The sequence below is a fragment of the Scyliorhinus torazame genome, chromosome 3 (genome assembly GCF_047496885.1).
Source record: "Scyliorhinus torazame isolate Kashiwa2021f chromosome 3, sScyTor2.1, whole genome shotgun sequence".
Lineage (NCBI taxonomy): Eukaryota > Metazoa > Chordata > Chondrichthyes > Carcharhiniformes > Scyliorhinidae > Scyliorhinus > Scyliorhinus torazame.
In genome coordinates this window covers 76477013-76498229 of record NC_092709.1, presented here as the reverse complement: position 1 = coordinate 76498229, position 21217 = coordinate 76477013, and the positions used below count along the sequence as shown (strand labels likewise).

The 21217-nt window shown below is 49.6% G+C and overlaps 1 protein-coding gene across 2 annotated transcripts in view; it reads right to left on the bottom strand.

Annotated features, from left to right (window-relative positions):
* The window catches only part of LOC140408523 (5'-3' DNA helicase ZGRF1-like), a 139440-nt gene that overhangs the window by 55032 nt on the left and 63191 nt on the right, over positions 1-21217 (bottom strand). For both annotated transcript variants that reach the window (XM_072495876.1, XM_072495877.1), the window contains 2 exons: positions 12571-12648; positions 263-404 (listed from right to left, as the gene is read on the bottom strand). In XM_072495876.1, the coding sequence (XP_072351977.1) occupies positions 263-404; positions 12571-12648 (220 nt within the window). The remainder of the gene's footprint in view (positions 1-262; positions 405-12570; positions 12649-21217) is intronic.

Below are 21217 nucleotides of genomic sequence, written 5' to 3'. Positions count from 1 at the left end.
GTTATTGTGGTTGATAGGTGCAGTTTAACACATTGGCAACAGTATGTCAAAGTAAAAGCATCTTTGTGCGTAAATTTGGCATTTTGTAAAAATGTCTTAATATAGTGCATCAGGAAAAATAATTCACAAAGCCAGATTACAGAGCAAGTTTACTTTGAGTGTGAGTTCAGCAAACAAACTTTGTGCTCCACATTCATGAAGGCCTGATCTGCCGGAAGAAGTTAATTTAAATAAATATTATTTGCTAAAACACAACTCTCACCTCCTTGAATACAGTTCTGTTCCTGCCCAGTTTGTGTTGCTCAATACTCTTTCTCACATGCATCTTTTCTACGAGTGTCAGATCGTCTTTCAGGAGTGCTTGCAGCTCTCGCAGCTCTTCACTGTCACTACCTGCATGTAAACTTAAAAAAAACATAAATGCTTAAAATGTCCATACAAGAAACCCATAATAACAAAGATTTCTCAATACTGACCTCAACCGAACAGAGATGGGTCAGTCCACACACACAGGGAATGAAAATGGAAATGTACCTACTCCTAAAGCCCAATTATGGCTGAATTGGCTGTAGCATGCTACTGACAAGACTATGGGAGCAATCTCTAACAATTTTCAACCAGAGAAGGTGCATGCTACAAAGAGGAAGGAAACTAAATTATGGTTTAAAAAAAAATGAATTTGCAAAATGCTTGCTAAATTAGTAGAAATGTTTCTGTGAGGAGACTCACAGAACTTGACTGTCCAGTATAATCATGAGTGTTACATATTATAGAATCAGATAATGGTTGTAGCATAGAAGCAAGCCATTTGACGGGTCGTATCCATGCTGGCTCTCTGCAACAGCAATGCCACTAGTCCCATTACTCTACCTTTTCCCTGTAGCCATGCAATTTCTTTTCTCTAGATAATTATTCAATTCCCTTTTGAAGGCTTCAATTGAATCTGCCTCCACCACACTCTCAGGGAGTGCATTCCGGATTCCAACCAGTCTCTGCTTAAAAAGGTTTTCCTCATGTTGCCGCTGCTTCTTTTGCCAATCCCTTGAGTTAAACATTCAAGAAAGATAATTTTTTTGATTGACTCAGGAGCTTTGGCCGATTTGACAATGGCAACATGTATTGTTGCACCAGGCCATTCACCCAAGTATTCCGGGACCTGTTTGTGGCCAACGAACAAGCAGAAGAATAGCCGGCACCCAAATGTATATATACCTCCCCAGTTCCCCCCCACAAACATGTGCCTACTTATTTGTTAAACGTAATATTGCTAACTGTACAGAGTTGCTGTTTTTGAGCTGGTGTACAATATCCTACCAGTTTTTGTTTTAATACATATTTCAATCTGTGTACATAACTGTAAATATACTGTGTTCAAAAAGCCAATAAAAAACATTTATAAAAATTTTTTTTAAAGAAAAATGTGTTGTTCCACCATGCTAAGCAACCCTCGAGAAGGTGGTGCTGAGCCCCGTCCTTCAACTGTTGCAGTTTGTTGGTGAGGTTATTTCCGCAATGTTGTTTGGGAGGCTACTCCAAGATTTTAACCCAGTGATAATGAACAAACAGTGATGTAGTTCCACATCAGGATAATGTGTAATTTGCAGGTGGTGGTGTTTGCCTGCACCTTCTGCCCTTGTCTTTCTAAGCGGCAGAGTTTGCGGGTTTGGAAGGTGCTGTCACAGAAGCTTTGGCAATTGCTGCAGTGTATCTTGTGGATGGCACAAAGTACACACTGCAGCTATGGTGCACCAGAGGTGGAGGGAACAATTGTTTAAGGTGTGGACAGGATGCTGCTCAAAAATGTTGCTTTGTCCTGCATAAGGTTCTTTGGTATTATTGGAGCTGCACTCATCCAGGTAAGTGGAGAGTATTCCATCAAACTCCTGACTTGCGCTTTACACATGGTGAACTGCGGAGAAGGAGGTGAGTCAATCACTGCAGATTACTCAACTTTTGACCTGTCCTTGCAGCCACATTATTTATGTGACCGGTCCAGTTAAATTTCCATAGAATCCCTACAGTGCAGGAGGCCATTCAGCCCATCGAGTCTGCAGCAACCCTCCGAAAGAGCACCAGACCTGGGCCTTATCCCTGTAAATCCGCACATTGATCATGGCCAATCCACCTAACCTGCACATCTCTGGACTGTGGGTGGAAGCCGGAGCACCTGGAAGAAACCCATGTAGACACGGGGAGAAAGTGCTAGCTCCACACAAAGACAGTCACCCAAGGCCGGAATCGAACCCGGGTCCCTGGCAATGTAAGGCAGCAGTGCAAACCACTGTGTCACCATACCGTTAATGGTGACCATGGGCGGGATTCTCCGAAAACTGGCGCGATGTCCGGGACCCGGCGCCAAAAACGGCGGATCACTCCGGCATCTGGCCCCCCCCCCCAAACACCATTTGCGATGGCGTCACCCGACGTGGACGGTGACGCTGTGCGGCGCCATTGATGCCGCACGGCGTGATGGCTCAAAAGACGCGCCCCCCCCACCCCGGAAGACCTGACAAGATGGCCGCCCGCCCGTTCAGCCCCGAGGTTCCAGGACCGCGACATCGAGGCGCTCCTGGACGCATTGGAGGAGAGGAGGGAGTCCCTGTACCCCAGACACGGTCGCAGGGTCGCCCCATGCCTCAGCCGACGTCTGTGAAGGGAGGTGGCAGAGGCCGTCAGCGCTGTGGCTCTGACACCACGGGCAGACACCCAGTGCCACAAGAAGGTGAACAACCTTGTCAGGGCAGCCAGGGTGAATCCGCCCCCCTCCCTGCCCGATGTGTGGCACACCCCCAGGTGAAACCAACCCTAACCCTAACCTCTGCACTATACGCGCAACCAATGGCGTGCATTCATATACCTGTCTAACACTGTTGCCCATTACTCCTGCCACCCACCCGCCCCCCGCACGAGAAGCGCGCACACAACAATAGGGAGCATGAGAGGACTGGAGGGGGCCCAGCTGATGAGAGGCCACTCACCGTACATGAGGAAAGGGCCCTGGAGCTGGCTGGCGGACCGGGAGGCTGCAGATGCAGAGGTCGGGCGCCCATCAGCAAGTGAGCTACCGACAGCCCGTCCCCATATCCCCCCTCCCCCATATCACCTGATCACCACCTGCGTGTCTAATCATTCATGTTTCACTGTGTATTGCAGGAGCAAACGTCGAGGCATCCATCCCCGCAGATGCCGACCGCCCACAGGATGCCCCAGGGCAACCACGGGATATGGAGATACCCGGACTCTCTGGCACGTGACGCCCGCAGGATGCCCCAGGGCGACCACGGGATACGGAGAGACCCGGACCCTCTGGCAGGTGACGCACACAGGATGCCCCAGGGCGACCACAGGATACGGAGAGACCCGGACCCTCTGGCACGCGACGCCCGCAGGATGCCCCAGGGCGACCACGGGATACGGAGAGACCCAGACCCTCTGGCACGCGACTTCCACAGGATGCCCCACGGCGACCACGGGAGACAGAGAGGCCTGGAACAACAGGGAGACGACGTCCCTGTCTCGTGCGGGTGTGGCGACGCAGGCATGTGCCACCCAGCGACGAGGGGGCAGCCACAGGCCCCCGTCGCAGCCGAGCCACGAAACCACTACCCAGGACAGCCCTACCCAGGACACCCCGACCCAGGAGACCCCGACCCAGGAGACTCCGACCCAGGACACGCCTACCCAGGAGACCCCTTCCCAGGAGACCAAAATACAGGACAGTGACAGAGAGTGGATGGGTGGAGACGAACCGCCATCTCAAAGTACCATGGACTCAGAGTGGGACGATGCGCACGACACAACGCCACTGCTGTCTCCAACACCCTCCACCATCGCAGAGACACTCACCTCGGTTGGGCACTTTAGTGATGAGGCGTCTGGTACACTCACTGGTGCGCACAACACAGCCGTCCCGGTACAGCAGGCGGAGGTAGGAGCAGCAGAGGGGTCAGGAGGTTGGAGGGCATCTTGGCGCAAGCGAACATCTGCCGCCCAGATGGATTCCGGGTTCCTGGAGTTACCACACCCACCCATAGCCCCGATGCAACCACCTAACCTGGGACGAGCGAAGAGGGTGACGGTCGGCTTGCAGCGGCTGCAGTCGCAGGTGGAGGAGTGCACCCGCGTCCATGAGCTGGGAGTGGTGCCAGTCATGCGTGCCACCCAGGCCGACACCGCACGGGTGGCGTCCGCGGTGGAGGTAATGGGTGCGACGGTGTCAGACATGGGGAGCAGTATGCGAGGCCTGGGGCTTTCCGTGCAGGTGGCGTCTGTGGCCCAGGACATGGCTGCCCTCTCACAGGAGGCCATGAGCCAGAGCCAGCGCCAGATGGCAGAGGCGCTCAATGCCGTGGCCCTGTCTCAGCAGGCCATGGACCAGTGTCAGCAGGCAATGGCCCAATCCCTGCAGGCCATGGCCCAGTCTCAGCAGGCCATCGCTGAGGGCATCGGCGCCATTGCCCATATGCTAGCCGGCGTCGCAGTCACAGACACGGATGGCCAACTCCCTGAGCTCCATGGCTGCAAACCTGCAGACCCTTGTCGATACTAGCACGGGCCTCCAGGACTAGCAGCGCCAGGTGTCGGAGGGGCGTCGGATGGCCGGTCCGTTCGCACCCCCGACCCATGTAGAGGCCTGGGGGCCATTGGGCACCCCGAGGGAGGAGGAGTTGCTGGCGCCCATCCCTGGGCCCTCTGTAAGGGAGGTCCAGGAACACCGCAGCACCTTGGACCCCCCCCCCCCCCACTTCCGTCCCAGGTGCATCGGGTGGGCAACGGGCAAGACAGGCTGGCAGCTCGCCATCCCAGTCGCCCGGGCCGCCGCCATCTAGGCCAGGACGCCACAGGAAACGGCCACCAAAGGGATCCCGAGTCAGAGGGCAGAAATCGCAGGAGTCCACCTCCAATTCTGCTGTACCGTCTGGGGAACCACCTAGGCGTAGTCAAAGGGCTCATAAGGCCAAACTATTCGACACTGAGTAAGTTGATACGGGTGCAGGGCAGAGACGAGTTTTAGGGGCTAGTGGATGTGTATGCACTGTTTGTTATTAAAATCTCTTTAACACCTACAGATGCTGCCTTTGTGCTCTGTCCAAAGCGTGCGGGGGTGTCATGCACGTTGAACGCCAGTGTGTGTGTGAGGGGTGGTCTTACGTCGGCCTCAGGTGAGTCAGCCCCCTTCCCCCTGGGCCGCCCTCATCATCCTCCCGGGCAGAGGACGGGACCGTGCGCTGCAGTGTCACAGCCGCATGCAGGGATGGTCCGGGTGGATGCTGGTACGGTGGCCATGGGTCGGACATCGTCCAACGATGTGGAGCCAGGAGCTCATTGCAAAGCGGGTTGTCATCATGCTCCATGGCCTGCAATAGACACGCTTCCACCGGCGCCCGTGAGAGCCCAGCCTTCGTGCCGCAGGTGGATCTGCAATGGAAGGGTGGTGTGCATGCGGGTGGGGTGGTTGGGGGGGGGTGTTGCCATGGTGTGCAGTATGTGGCCATACTCGCCGATTCCCACGCCCCCTAGTCAGTTAAGCGGGTGGCTATCAGCCTGTCCCGCGCCCGCTGGCCCAGCCGGTAACGGTGGACAGCCACCCGCCCATGTCTAGCCCGTCTGCCCTGACCACTGCCCCCATCCCCCTCACCTGGGAAGGACTGCGCCTCTTCCTGCTGCTCCTCCACTCCGCCCTCCTCTGCCAGCAGAGGGGCGATGTTCCGCAGGATGCAGCACACCACAATGATGCGGCCGACCCTATCTGACGGATACTGGAGGGTGCCCCAGAGAGGTTCAGGCACCTGAAACACATTTTGAGCAAGCCAATGCACCTCTCTATCACACCCCTTGTCGCTGCATGGGCATCATTGTAGCTGTTCTCCACGTCATTCTGTGGCCTCCATATAGGCGTAATCAGCCACGACCGCAACGGGTAACCCCCCGTTGCCCAGCAACCAGCCCCTCAGCCGGGGGTGGCGTCCCTCATACATGCTGGGGATGTAAGACCGCGACAACACGTATGAGTCATGTACACTTCCCGGGTACCGGGCGCAGATGTGCAGGATAATCATGCGGTGATCACCTGGACGTTCATGGAATAGGTCCCCTTCCTATTGGTGAACTGCAGCTGTTATCTGCAGCTGTCCGCATGGCGACGTGAATCCTATCGATCGCGCCCTGGACCACGGGAAACCCGGCCACGGCAGAGAAGCCCACGTCCCGGGCACCCGACTGGCCCGGTCCACAGGGAAGCGGATGTAGCGGTCCGCAATGGCATATAGGGCGTCTGTCACTGCCCGGATGCACCGATGGCTGTGAGATGCCGGACAGGTCCACACCTGGCGTCTGGAATGACCTCGTGGCATAAATGTTCAGGGCCACCGTAACCTTGACGGACACGGGGAGAGGGTGTGTCCCCCCGGTGCCAGGTGTGCCAGCAGGTGGCAGATGTGTGCCACGGTTTCCCGGCTCATCCGGAGTCTACTCCTGCATTCCCGGTCCATGAGGTCCTTGTACGACAACCGGGGCCGGTACACACGGGGCCTCCTCGGGTGCCTCCGTTGCCGTGGCGCCGGGACGTCCTCCCCCCCCCTCCTCGTGTTCCTCCTCCACTACGCGCTCCCCCTGCCCCTCCTCCTCGTCCTGTCGGACGGGTGTCCCTCCAGCCTGGGCGGCTGCCGCCTGCCCTTCTGCGGCATGCTCCTCTGCGGCAGCCTGCGCCGCCTCTCTGGCACGCTCCTCCTCCCCCTCCAGGGCAACATGGAGAATAGCGGCTGCCGCCATGGCGGCCAACATCGCTGGCTGGTCAGAAAGCATGACGGCCTGCCCGGGGGGGGGGGGGGGGGGGGGGGGGGGGGGGGGGGGGGGTGCGGACGACATGTCATCATTGCCCGTACCCCCCCTCACCCCTGCCAGGTGGCATGGGCGCGACTGTTGGAGGATGGCGCCTGGCCAGGCAGACAAACTCCCTTGCCCTCGCACCCCCCTCCCTCCCCGGCACTCACCCCCCGTCCCCCGTCCCCGGCACTCACACCCCCCCCCCCTCCCCATCCCCCTGGCCGGCACTCACCCCCCCCCCCTTCCCCGCCACTCCCCCAAAGCCCACCCCACCCCACCCCGCCACACACACACAGACTGCGGCCATGCCATAACGTCTCCTGCGGCCACCCCATAGGCCGTGATCTACCTCCACGCTGGACGGCGTCAACCATCAGCACTGGTTGACGCCGTTAAAAAGGTGTTCTGATGTACGTCGACGTGACCAGTGACTTCGGCGGGACTTCGGCCCATCCGGCCGGGAGAATATGGGCAGCCCCAGAGTCCATTGTCTCACGCTCGCCCCTGCCATTCTCCTTGACGCCCCGCCGACTTTTCACCCTTCGGAGAATTCGGCCGGGGGCGGGATTTACGCCCCCCCCCCCCCCAGCCGGCGGGGGGTCGGAGAATCCCGCCCCATATGTCACAACCTTTTCCCTCAGGATGTTGATTGTCATTGGCCCGCCATCAATTCAAGGATGATGTCTACACAGGGTCATGGGTCTTTATGTGAATGACAAGGCCGATTCTCAACCAAAGATCTTTGGACACATGGGGTAGGAAGTCACACATAATGGGGCCCGGTGTGCAGGATTTGCTTCCTTTTCTTTCCTTCTCTGCCACAGTTCTGCCTCGTCTTTAAGATGTTGTGAATCAAAGCGTGATGCAGCTTGATGGGCAAGTTGTTCATCATTTGAACAATTGGTAGCAAGCTCTGCCAAGTCATTAATGTCAATGCTGCTGTGCTTCAAGGAGAGTGTCAGCTCATCGTTGAAGCGTTTTCTTTGTCCTCTTCTAGAATGAAAGTCGAGAAAACAGGACCCGGCAGGAAAGATGTTTTTTGGCCAACAGGAAATGGGATACAGTTCATTGAAGTTGATTTTGCAGTGGTTTTGCCTGAATGCTTGTAGAGTTGGCTTCAAGAACTGCATTAGTGTTTGTTCAATTGTCCTCCCATTGAATCCAGAGGATTGTTAAGAACTTCGCAGATGTTAAATATGAGGTTATTCCAAAACCCAGAAGAGTCATTTGGAACACTGGTTCTTAGTGGAGTACATTTTCAATTTGGTATACTGTGAGAAAAATATGCGAACCAGGGAGGAACAATCCAGTCATTTTGTGATCAATTTCTAAAGGATATTTATTTACTTGAAAAGAAAACACACGATAAGAAGGACTACGATACACTACAATACTACAATAGTACACTTAACTACACTGATGACTACACACAGACAGTATCTCATGAAGTTACCCCTTGCTCCCAACCACCTACGTTTCTTGAACATATACCAGAGGTCTTTCTATTGCTGCCCCCATTTTAGAATTGTACCTTTTAGTTCATATCACCTTCCACAGTTCTTCCCACCAAAACATACCACTTCACATTTCTCTGCATTAAATTTCTTCTGCCGAAACTTCCGGTGACGGCGGGCGGGAGGCAGCCGCACAATGGAGGTCTCCCGTTCGGGAACGGCATTTACGGGGCTTTAAGCCCGGACCCAGGGTCCACGGAGGCAGCAAAAGCAGGGAGAAGGCACAGAGGAGGCACAGTAAAGGAAAATGTCGAGGGTGAGCAAAAAAACGACCGTAAAAAAAGCAGGTGAAGGTCCGTCGGGGAGTGGAAAGTTCACCGCGGGGTCACCAAGGAAAATGGAGGCTGGAGTACCAGGGGAGGCCACATTGCATACGGCTGAAGAAATAATTACGGTGATGGCTGCGGAATTCGAAAGGCAGTTTACAAAATACATGGAGACAATGAGGAAGGAGATGAGGGAGGTTTTGATGTGCTAGTGGAGGAGGCAATTTTCCCGGTGACGACGCGCGGGTGGCGAGCGCAGTGGCGGAGGTGCGGGAGCAAGGGGAAGCGCTGAAGGAAGTGGAGGAGACATTATTGCTGCACGGTGATCAACCTACCTCGATGGGGAAGGAGATGCGGAAGGTGATGGAGATTAACAAGGATCTGCGAGGAAAATGGAAGACCTGGAAAACAGATCCAGGCGCCTGAATTTGAGGATTGTGGGGCTGCCCAAAGGAGTTGAAGGGACCGAGGCCGACTGAGTATTTTGCCGCGATGCTGGTGAAATTATTGGGGGAGGGGGAGGATCCCTCCTGATATGAACTGGATCGGGCTCATCGGTCGTGGAGGCCTGTACCAAAGGCAAGTGAGCCGCCAAGGGTAGTGACTTTGTGCTTCCGTAGGCACAGTGTGAAGAAGAAGGTCCTGTGCTGGGCCAAGCAGAAGCGGGTGGTGCAGTGGGCTGGAGCTGGTATATGTGTATACCAGGACTTTACGGTGGAGCTGGCGAGGAGGCGGGCTGCCTTCAACCGGGTGAAGAGGGCACTGTACATTAGCAAGGTACAGTGCGGCATTTTATTTCAGGGAAGCTGAGGGTGACTTACAAGCTCAAGGACTTTTATTTGCAGAAGAAGGACTGTGGCAGAGACTGAGAAATTGAGAAATGGCCATGTGCCGATGTAACCTCATGACTGTATTTTCTTCTTTTTTTGTTTCACTGTATGTGGGCGTATGGGCTAGAGGAGCCAATGTTGTATATATTTGGACAAGGGAAGTGATGGGACTTTCACTCAAATGAGGGCTCTTTGGGGTGTAGGTGGATATGCCGGGTGTAGGTGGATATGCGGGGTTTGTGTGCTAAAAGGAGATTTCTGGGTTTTCCTTGGGCCGGGCAAGGGAGAAAGGGACCCGGGCGGGGGGCCTCCACGCTGGCCGGTTTAAGCCGGCCAGTGAATGGGAGTGAGGTGGGGGGAGGGGCTGCGGCCATCGGAGCCTGGCAGAACAGGGTCCGAGTGGTCTAGCTGGGGTGGAAATTTGGGGGGAAGGAATCGAGGTTGGGGGGAGGAGTTTTCCAAGAGACAGTGGATGGAGGAGTTTGGGGGGGGGGGGGGGGGTGTGTGTGTGTGTTACAACTCTTGGGTATCATGTATGGTACTCTTTCAGAGGTTGGATGGTGTTGTGTGTGTGTGTGGCGGGGGGGGGGGGGGGGGGGGGGGGGGTGGACTCTATAGGTTAATGGTGACCATGGGCGGTCCCGGACTCCCTTTTTCTTTTTTCTCCTTTGTTTTTTGTTTCTACCGTGGGAGGGTTTGTTTTATTGGACGCATATATTGACAGGTGGGCCGTTGTTTGGGGGTGGTGGTAGGATGGGATCGTTGTTATTGTTAAGGGGATTGATTTTGTATTTGTTACCGTTTACTGTCTGTGGGTGGGGTGTAAACTTTGAAGGAAAATGTGAAAATGGAGAATAAAAACTTTAAAAAAAATATTTTTAAAAATTTCTTCTGCCAGGTGCTCGTCCATTATTGCAACCCATCTATGTCCTCTTGAAGTCTACCACTCCTCTAGGGTGGTGCAATGATTAGCACTGCTGCCTCACGGCACCGAGGACCCAGGTTCGATCCCGACCCCGGGTCACTGTCTGTGTGTTACACATTCTCCCCATGTCTGCGAGGGTCTCACCCCCTCAACCCAAAAGGATGTGCAGGATAGGTGAATTGGCCACACTAAATTAAACCTTTAATTGGAAAAAAATAATAATTGGGTCCTCTAAATTATTATTTTTTAAAAAGAAAAACGGTCTACCACTGCCCTCCTTACTGTTCATCAGATTTCCAAGTTTTGTGTTATCTGCAAATTTTGAAATTGCGCCATGTACATATAAGTCTAGGTCATTATATCAAGAAAAACGGTGGTCCTAGTTGTGACCTCTGGAAATATGTATCTTCCTACAGTCTGAAAAACAACCATTCACCATAAATCTCAGTTTCCTGTTATTCAGCCTACTTTGTAACTGTGCTGTCACTCTCCCTTTTATTACTTGGGCCTCAACTTTTCTGACAAGTCTATTATGTGGCACTTTGTCAAATACCTTTAGGAAGTCAATATACGACACATCAACTGCATTACCCTCATCGACCATCTCTGTTACTGCATCAAAAAAACTCAAGCAAGTTAGTTGAACATAATTTGCCTTTAACAAATCCATAACAGCTTCCCTTAATTATTCCATCCCAGTCAAAGTGATTGTTAATTTTAGATTGCGGGTGGGTGTAAATGGTATGGATTGAGAAGTCGCAGTTGGGTGAGAAGGTTGGGATGGCCCAAGAGTTCCACAGCTGGTGGTTAAGAGGCCGAGATGTTTCCTGCCGAGCCCAGAAGTGGTCTGTGAGACCCAGAGGAGCACTTCAGTTCCTTCTGTTCCCACAAAGGATTTGCTTTCTTCCACTTAACGTCAGTGACCTCACTGGCTCCCTGACAGTTTATCTCAGGAGTAGATAAAATGCCTTAGGGCTACAAAAGCACAGTGATTAGCACTGCTGCTTCACAGCGCCAGGGACCCAGGTTCGATTCCTGCCTTGGGTGACTGTGTGGAGTTTGCACGTTCTCCCCATGTCTGCTCCAGGTGCTCCGGTTTCCTCCCACAGTCCTAAACAATGTGCAGATTAGGTGGATTGACCATGATAAATTCCCCCTTAGTGTCCAAAGATGTGTAGGTTAGGTTACGGGGATAAGGCGGGGTAGCAGACCTAGGTCGGGTGCTCATTCAGAGACTCGATGGGCTGAATGGCCCCCTTCTGCAATATAGGGATTCTACAATTCTATTAATAAATGTCACGGGACCCCGATTTACATTTATTTTTGAGATTTGGAGTCAAGAGGAATCCAACATCTAAGACAACCAGGTTAAAATGGGGAATGGGCAAAACCAAATGAGAAATAGACCCGTGCCTTTTTAATTACTCCTTCACGTCTTTCCCACTGAACAAGTGGAGTTAAAACTCCTCCTAATGTATCAAAATAATTTATCCTGTTTTCCAGAATTGATTCAATCTCATTCTCAAATAAATCAATATACTTAACTTGATCGTGTACCTGTCAAAACAGACCATATGCTCCACACAATTTCCTATCTGCAAAATGATGATGGATGTCACAAATACTGGTAAAACAGGTAGAGGGACGAGGGAAAGCAGAAGTAGAGTTTTCATAAACTAAGTAAGATTTAAATTGGAGTATCTCAACTACCAGCTCAAATTCAAAATGATCCACAAGTCTGAAAACTATAAGCCAGGAAATTCCTTGGAGCTGCTCCCACTTCCCAGACATTACTTCATTGGGAGTACAGCCATTACATGTCAATAGAATTTATACCAAACTTCTGGCGAAGTATCACTGGCAGAGTGGGTGAAACTTCAAGGAATTTCCCAGCCAATGTCAGATACAACACCTGGAAGTTATCCAACATGTTATACATTTATTTACTGATAGTCATTTGATAGTACGCAACACGAGTTTAGCTAAAATAAAAAAAGATTTGCTGGCATAGCGTTTCAGCTTGCACTCATTAAGACAGATACATTACTTATTGTTGTTTAATTCATATTATTACCAGAAGCTGAATGTTACCAGTGGTCAGAATTGATATCAACCTGTGGTCCTGTAATCTATTCCAGATCCATAGCACAAGGATTCGACTGTAATACAGCTTCATTCAAGTCAAAATAGGTTGTAGAAGTTGTGCTTACCTGTATGGTAAAATGGGTTTGGCAATCTTCCGAATGCTTCCAACTCTGATAAATCTATCAAATCCTAGCTCCAGGAGCCTAATTGAAAGAAGCAAACCACAACTTATTGTTTGACACAAAACTAATATAGTTGATTAAATCAGAAATAAAGCTTTTTTTTTATACACAGTTCCGTAAATTCTTTTGAAGGGATTGGCACATTATCATTCAATGGAATGGAAAAGTCCATCTCTGTCAATAATTTTTCATTACTGCGCAAAAAGGCTTTGAATATTTGAAAACTATATAGTAAACCAGGTGTGAGAAGCAGATACAGATCACTGTAGACCAGGAGGAGTGTGATCAGGCACAGATCACTGTAAAGTAGACCAGGATGTGTGTGATCAGGCACAGATCACTGTAAAGTAGACCAGGAGGAGTGTGAAGCAGGCGCAGATCACTGTAAAGTAGACCAGGAAGAATGTGAAGCAGGTGCAGATCACCGTAAAGTAGACCAGGAGGAGTGTGTAGCAGGCACAGATCACTGTAAAGTAGACCAGGATGAGTGTGAATCAGGCACAGATCACTGTAAAGTAGACCAGGAGGAGTGTGAAGCAGATACAGATCTCTGTAAAGTAGACCAGCAGTGTGAATCAGGCACAGATCACTGTAAAGTAGACTAGGAGGAGTGTGAATCAGGCACAGATCACTGTAAAGTAGACCAGGAGGAGTGTGAAGCAGGCGCAGATCACTGTAAAGTAGACCAGGAGTGTGAATCAGGCACAGATCACTGTAAAGTAGACCAGGAGCAGTGTGAAACAGGTACCGATCACTGTAAAGTAGACCAGGAGGAGTGTGAAGCAGGTGCAGATCACTGTAAAGTAGACCAGGAGCAGTGTGAAGCAGACACAGATCACTGTAAAGTAGGCCAGGAGAAGTGTGAAGCAGATACAGATCACTGTAAAGTAGACCAGGAGGAGTGTGAAACAGGTACCAATCACTGTGAATTAGGTCAAGATCAGGGAAAAGAGAGAGAGAGAGAGAGAGGGGAAAAAACAGTGTCATCATAGGAAGGCACTGAATTGATCGGCTGGGGAGTAAGTTCATCTTTGTTTCCCTTTCTCCAAAGTTTGGAAATTGAACTAATGAGCTGAGAAATTAAAATTTTCATATTGTTTTCATAAGGTCTTTGACAAGGTCCCTCATGGTAGACTAGTACAAAAGGTGAAGTCACACGGGATCAGGGGTGAGCTGGCAAGGTGGATACAGAACTGGCTAGGCCATAGAAGGCAGAGAGTAGCAATGGAAGGATGCTTTTCTCATTGGAGGGCTGTGACCAGTGGTGTTCCACAGGGATCAGTGCTGGGACCTTTGCTCTTTGTAGTATATATAAATGATTTGGAGGAAAATGTAACTGGTCTGATTAGTAAGTTTGCAGACGACACAAAGGTTGGTGGAATTGCGGATAGCGATGAGGACTGTCGGAGGATACAGCAGGATTTAGATTGTCTGGAGACTTGGGCGGAGAGATGGCAGATGGAGTTTAATCCGGACAAATGTGAGGTAATGCATTTTGGAAGGTCTAATGCAGGTAGGGAATATACAGTGAATGGTAGAACCCTCAAGAGTATTGAAAGTCAAAGAGATCTAGGAGTACAGGTCCACAGGTCATTGAAAGGGGCAACACAGGTGGAGAAGGTAGTCAAGAAGGCATACGGCATGCTTGCCTTCATTGGCCGGGGCATTGAGTATAAGAATTGGCAAGTCATGTTGCAGCTGCATAGAACCTTAGTTAGGCCACACTTGGTGTATAGTGTTCAATTCTGGTCGCCACACTACCAGAAGGATGTGGAGGCTTTAGAGAGGGTGCAGAAGAGATTTACCAGAATGTTGCCTGGTATGGAGGGCATTAGCTATGAGGAGCGGTTGAATAAACTCGGTTTGTTCTCACTGGAACGAAGGAGGTTGAGGGGAGACCTGATAGAGGTATACAAAATTATGAGGGGCATAGACAGAGTGGATAGTCAGAGGCTTTTCCCCAGGGTAGAGGGGTCAATTACTAGGGGGCATAGGTTTAAGGTGAGAGGGGCAAGGTTTAGAGTAGATGTACGAGGCAAGTTTTTTACGCAGAGGGTAGTGGGTGCCTGGAACTCGCTACCGGAGGTGGTGGAAGCAGGGACGATAGTGACATTTAAGGGGCATCTTGACAAATACATGAATAGGATGGGAATAGAGGGATACGGACCCAGGAAGTGTAGAAGATTGTAGTTTAGTCGGGCAGCATGGTCGGCACGGGCTTGGAGGGCCGAAGGGCCTGTTCCTGTGCTGTACATTTCTTTGTTCTTTGTTCTTGTTTTTATAAGGGTTAATTAATGCATTTCAATGAACCTCAGTAACTACAGAACAGGAAAAGTGAGAAGCTGCTGATTGTTTTATTAAGTGTTCCTATCTAATAGATGGGCAGTACGGTAGCATTGTGGATAGCACAATTGCTTCACAGCTCTAGGGTCCCAGGTTCGATTCCGGCTTGGGTCACTGTCTGTGCGGAGTCTGCACATCCTCCCCGTGTCTGCGTGGGTTTCCTCCGGTTTCCTCCCACAGTCCAAAGATGTGCAGGTTAGGTGGATTGGCCATGATAAATTGCCCTTAGTGTCCAAAATTGCCCTTAGTGTTGGGTGGGGTTACTGGGTTATGGGGATCGGGTGGAGGTGCTGACCTTGGGTAGGGTGCTCTTTCCAAGAGCCGGTGCAGTCTCGATGGGCCAAATGGCCTCCTTCTGCACTGTAAATTCTATGTTAATCTATGTAAGATAGAGGAATGGCAGGGCAGCTCTAATCCCTGGAATGCATATCCTGTACCATATGGGAAATCCAGGGCATTTCCTGAGTCCTGGATAGCTATACACGCAGGAAGTGTTGCCAGCTGCAACAGCTCGAGCTTTGGGTTCCAGGGCTTGAGCAGCAGCTGGTGTCACTGTGGCACATCCATGAGTTTGGGAGATTTGCAGATAGCACATTTATAGAGGGTGTTTAGGGAGAGAGAGAATGGGGACCAACTGAGAAAAAATAAGCAGATAATGCAAGAATTCCCAAAGTGTTTCTCACTCTCCAGCCAGTATTCCGTTCTGAATACTGATGTAAGTAATGGGTGAACGAGGGAGTGCAACCAGAGGCAGGTCCACGGCACCACAGCTAGCTCAGTTGTACAGGGTTTACATGAATAAGTATTATTATGCAGTTGAGGAAGCCATCCAAAGAAGAATCTTGCAAAAGATACAGCAACAATGCACTGAATAATACCAGCAATACGAGGTTAAAGTTATGAAGAAAGGTTTGAAAAATCAGAGTTTTGTACCGACAGAATAAAGTTTAAGAGGGATCAAATTGAACTTCTCAAAATTAAAAAAGGATTCCAAGAGAATAAATAGTGAAAATTAATTTCAATGATTGTCAAATTGGAAGGAGAATAGCATGAAAAAGTGGCAGGAGTAGATGATCAGCTCTGATCAAATTGAATGGCGGAGCAGGCTCGACAGTTTGAATGGCCTACTCCTGTTCCCATGTTCCTATAAGACAGGTTTAAGACAATCACTAGAAGAACTAGAGAGCAGTAAAGGAAACATTATCGCATGGAGAATTATTGCAACATGAAATCCTTTACCACAAGAGCCTCTTGAGTCAGAGAGCATAACATAATTTCAAAGGGAAATGGTTAAATATTTCAAAAGGGCAAATCAAAAATTACATGATGAAATTGCATGGAAAGGAGATAGAGTAAGCAGCCCAGTGAAGTATTAGCATTGCCACAGGTGCAATGGTCAAATTGCCTTCTTCTGTACAGATTCTACGAGATCAGGAGGATACCTTGGAGTGTTTACTTCTGTAGAGTTTTCAATGTTCTCTCTTTTTTTTAAACCGATCCCAAGTAAGTATTCATTAGGTTTTATGACCAATGATATACCCATGCTAAAATTAGGAAATTCAGTCCTGTTCGAGCTTGGATTTGGAAACAGACACTTTGTTTGTCCAGTTTCAAGGAATTTATTAGTCTCAAGAGGAGGAATTTTACGTGCAAGCTGTGATCCCGCTCCATGGCTTAAAAACTGGGGACATCCCCACCCCCACTTGGTCAGGTTGGCCTAAGCCAATTTTACGGCTGTCGGCCTGTTCATTGGCATAGGGTGAGGCTTCCACCCCGCTCAAGTGTCGCCTGCTAATTAACTGGCCAGCATGCATTGGAAGCAGTTCAGAGAAAGTTCACTCAAATGATACCTAGGATGTGGGGATTGTCTTATGAGCAAAAGGTTGGACAGGCTGGGCCTGATTCCCTGATTCCAATGGAATTTAGAAGAATGAGAGGAGATCTTACTGATCTTGAGGGGGCTTGACAGGATGGATGATGACAGGATGTTTCCCCTTGTGGGACAAAGTAGAACGAGGGAGCACAGTTTAAAAATAAGTGATCTCCAATTTAAGCACAGATGAGAAGATTTTATTCTCCGAGGGTCATGAATCTTTGCAACTTGCTTCCCCAGAGAGCGGTGGAGGCAAGATCAATGAATATTTGCAAGGCAAAGGTTGATAGATTCTTGACTAACAAAGGATCCAAAAGTTATCAGGGGTATGTAGAATGTGGAGTTGAGGCCACAATCAAATCAGCCATGATCTTACTGAAAGGTGGAGCAAGCTCAAGGGGCCAATGGCCTACTCCTGCTCCCTTCTTAGCTCAAAACTAATTTTGCTGTCAATTCAACTGAGATTAGCAAATTATTACTAGCCAAAGTTTGAACTTCAAACCTTCAAGGTATTTTAAGCTCATTGCTCCCTTTGCACAGTCTCCAACAAAGAGCAGCCATAGAGTCAGCCATCAAGCAAAGTCCAGCATTTCACCTGACCAGGCTGGCAGACCTTTGCGAGAAGGTACTTATGTGCCATTAATTAGCCACATTAAGAGCTTCAATTGGCCCACAGATCAGAGGGCCGTCCAGTACCTCCCGCTGCAATAGCAGGCATGGCACTGTCACCATGGTGCCCAATTTACATTCTCCATCACCACCAGTCAGCCCACTTGCAAGGACGTTGGGGCGTATTATTCTACCCAAGGAACCAAAGTGAAACTTTTGCTGTAGCTCTGACACTCTGGTTCATGTGGGTGATGTGGTTAGCACAGTTGCTTTACAGCTCCAGGGTGCCAGGTTCGATTCCCAGCTTGGGTCACCGTCTATGCGGAGTCTGCACATTCTCCCAGTGTCTGCGTGGGTTTCCTCCGGGTGTGCCGGTTTCCTCCCACAAGTCCCGAATGACGGGCAAGTTAGGTGGATTGGCCATGCTAAATTGCCCTTAGTGTGCAAAAAGGTCAGGTGGGGTTACGACGATAGGGTAGAGGTGTGGGATTAAGTAGGGTGCTCTTTCCAAGGGCTGGTGCAGATGGGGCGAATGGCCTCCCTCTGCACTATAAATTCTATGATGGACTGTGGAATGTTTTGCAGACATTGGAGGACACACATTTTGGTAAACTTATTAGGTACAATTTGGACAATTTAAGTGCCTTAAATACAGTCTAACTGAAATATCAATTCCCGAATGGGTTGTTGGATTTGAAACCATAGTAATACTGTTCTTTAATAAAAGGTGTCATTTTCAATTAACTTTAAGAACGTTCAGCCAAGGCAAAGATATTTCTTTCTTTCCGCTGCTTCACCCACAACTATGACTAATTTCCTCAAAGCATCAACTCATGCTGTGACATGATTCTACAGTAAATACATCATCTGCCCGTAGTCCAAATGTCCATTTTTATAAGGAAGCCTGAATAAACACTATTCAAGAAAGGAGGGAGACAAAAAAAACATGAAATTACAGGGTCTGTTGGCCTGACATCAGTCTTTGGGAAAGTGTTGGAATCTATTATTAAGTCTCAAAACTCACCGGTGGTGGCGGCAACGCTAAAGATCTGGGGGCAGTGGAGGCGGCACAGGGGTGTGACGGGAGCCTCGGTGGGGTCCCCGATCAGAGACAACCGTCGGTTTGTCCCAGGAAGGATGGACGGGGGATTTCAGAGCTGGCATCGGGTAGGGGTTATAAGAATGGGGGACCTATTCATTGACGGGACGTTTGCGAGCTTAGGGGCGCTGGAGGAGAAGTTTGTGCTACCCCCGGGAAACGCTTTCAGGTACATGCAAGTGAGGGCATTTGTGAGGCGGCAGGTGAGGGAATTTCCGCTATTCCCGGCACAGGGGATTCAAGATAGGGTGATTTCGGACGTATGGGTCGAGGAGGGCAAGGTGTCGGCAATATACCAGGAGATAATAGAAGAGGGGGAGGCTTTGGAGCTGAAGGGTAAATTGGAGGAGGAGTTGGGGAAGGAGATTGAGGAGGGGCTATGGGCTGACGCCCTAAGTAGGGTTAATTCCTTTTCCTCGTGTGCCAGGCTTAGCCTGATACAATGTAAGGTGGTTCATAGAGCGCATATGACGGGGGCGAGGCTGAGCAGGTTCTTTGGGGTGGAGGACAGACGTGGGAGGTACTCAGGAAGTCCGGCGAACCATGTCCATATGTTTTGGTCATGCCCGGCACTGGAGTGGTTCTGGAGCGGAGTGGCGGGAACAGTATCTAAGGTGGTGAAAGTCCGGGTCAAGCCAAGCTGGGGGCTAGCACTATTTGGAGTAGTGGACGAGCCGGGAGTGCTGGAGGCGAAAGAGGCCGGCATTCTGGCCTTTGCGTCCCTAGTAGCCCGGCGAAGGATCTTGCTAATGTGGAAGGAGGCGAAGCCCCCCAGCGTGGAGGCCTGGATAAATGATATGGCAGGGTTTATCAAGTTGGAAAGGATAAAGTTTGCCTAGAGAGGGTCTGCGCAGGGTTTCTACAGGCGGTGGCAACCGTTCCTAGACCATCTCGCGGAGCGTTAGATGAAGGTCGGACAGCAGCAACCCAGGGGGGGGGGGGACGGGACGGGACATTGTTCGTGGGGGGGGTTTCTCTGGGGGGCATTTAGCAAAAAAACACATGAATGATCCGGAAACTGACATGTACGGGAAGAATCCAATGTACAAAGTTTTGTATCTTATTGACTTGCCATGTTCATGTTTTGCCACGCGATTTCTTTTTCTTTTCTTTGTTACGGGGGGGGGGGGGGGGGGGGGGTTTGTTTGTAAGGTGGAAAATATTGTTATTGAAAAATTCTTAATAAAAACATTTATAAAAAAAAAAGTCTCAAAACTCATTGAATGATCAGTCAACATGATTTTATTAATGGGAAATTGTGTTTAACACATTAATTAGAATTTTGAATGATTTAAGGTAGATAAAGAGGAACCAGTAGATGGAGTATACCTGGATTTCCAAAAGGCTTCAATAATGTGCCATAATGGATTTTCAACCAGATACAGGCTCATGCAGTTGGGTGTAATGTAGTAACATAGAAACAGGATTGATCAACATGCAGGGAGCAAGGAGTTGATGTAAATGGGATCTTCTCAAGTTGGCAGACTATGACTGGTGAGGTGCCACAAGGATCAGTGCTGGGGTTTCAGCTATTTACAATTCATATAAATGATTTAGACTTAAAAAAAAAATTTTTTTTTAAAGAGTACCCAATTATTTTTGTTTTCCAATAAAGGAGCAATTTAGTGTGGCCAATAAACCTATCCTGCACATCGTTGGGTTGTGGGGGTGAGACCCACGCAGACACGGGGAGAATATGCAAACTCCACAGGTACGGTGACCCGCGGGATCACAATTCGGATCCTCGGCACCAATAGGCAGCAGTGCTAACCACTTTCGCGCCGCTCAGTAAATGACTTGGACAAACAGAGACAGAAAGTAACATATCTAAATTTACTGATGATACAAACCTAGGTGGAAATGTAAATTGTGAGGAGGACATAGAAGCTGCAAAGAGGTATAGACAGGTTAAGTGAGTGGGCAAGAAGATGGCAGGTGGAGTATAATGTAAGGAAGTGTGAGCGTTATTCATTTTTGTTGTAAGAACAAAAAAGTAGATTTTTTTTAAAGGCATGAAACTTGTGAACGTTCATGTTCGGAGAGACTTGGGTAAACTCATAGAGGGAACTCAGGAAGTTAGTTTGCAAATACAGTAGGCAAGTAGGAAGATAAATGGCAAGCCCTTTTTTTGAAATTTGTTACCATTAGAGAGCAGTCAAGGCTATGTCATTGAATTTGCTTAAGGCTGATTTGGAAAGTTTTTGTTCACAAAGAAGTAAAGGGTTTTTGGGGGCGAGGGAATATACATAAAGTGGAGTTACGGCCACTGTCCAATCAGTCATGATCTTATTGAATGGCAGAGCAGGGTCAAGGGGCCAAATTGCCCATCCATATTTCTTACGTTGTCATGTTGGCTTTTATTACAAGGGTACAAGAACAAGGAAGTCTTGCCAGAATTGCACAGGGTTTGTTGAGACCATGCCTGGAGTAGTATATGCAGTTTTGGTCTCTATATCTAAGGAAGGATAAATTCACCTTGGAGGCAGTGCAGCAAAGGTTCACTGGATTGGTTTCTTGAATGAAGAGTTTATCATAAATTGAACCAAACATCTGGAGTTTAGAAAATGAGAGGTGATCACACTGAAACAGGCCAGATTCTGAAGGGACTTGATAGGGTAGATACCAAGAGATTGCTTCCCTTGGCTGGGGAATCCAGAATACGGGGG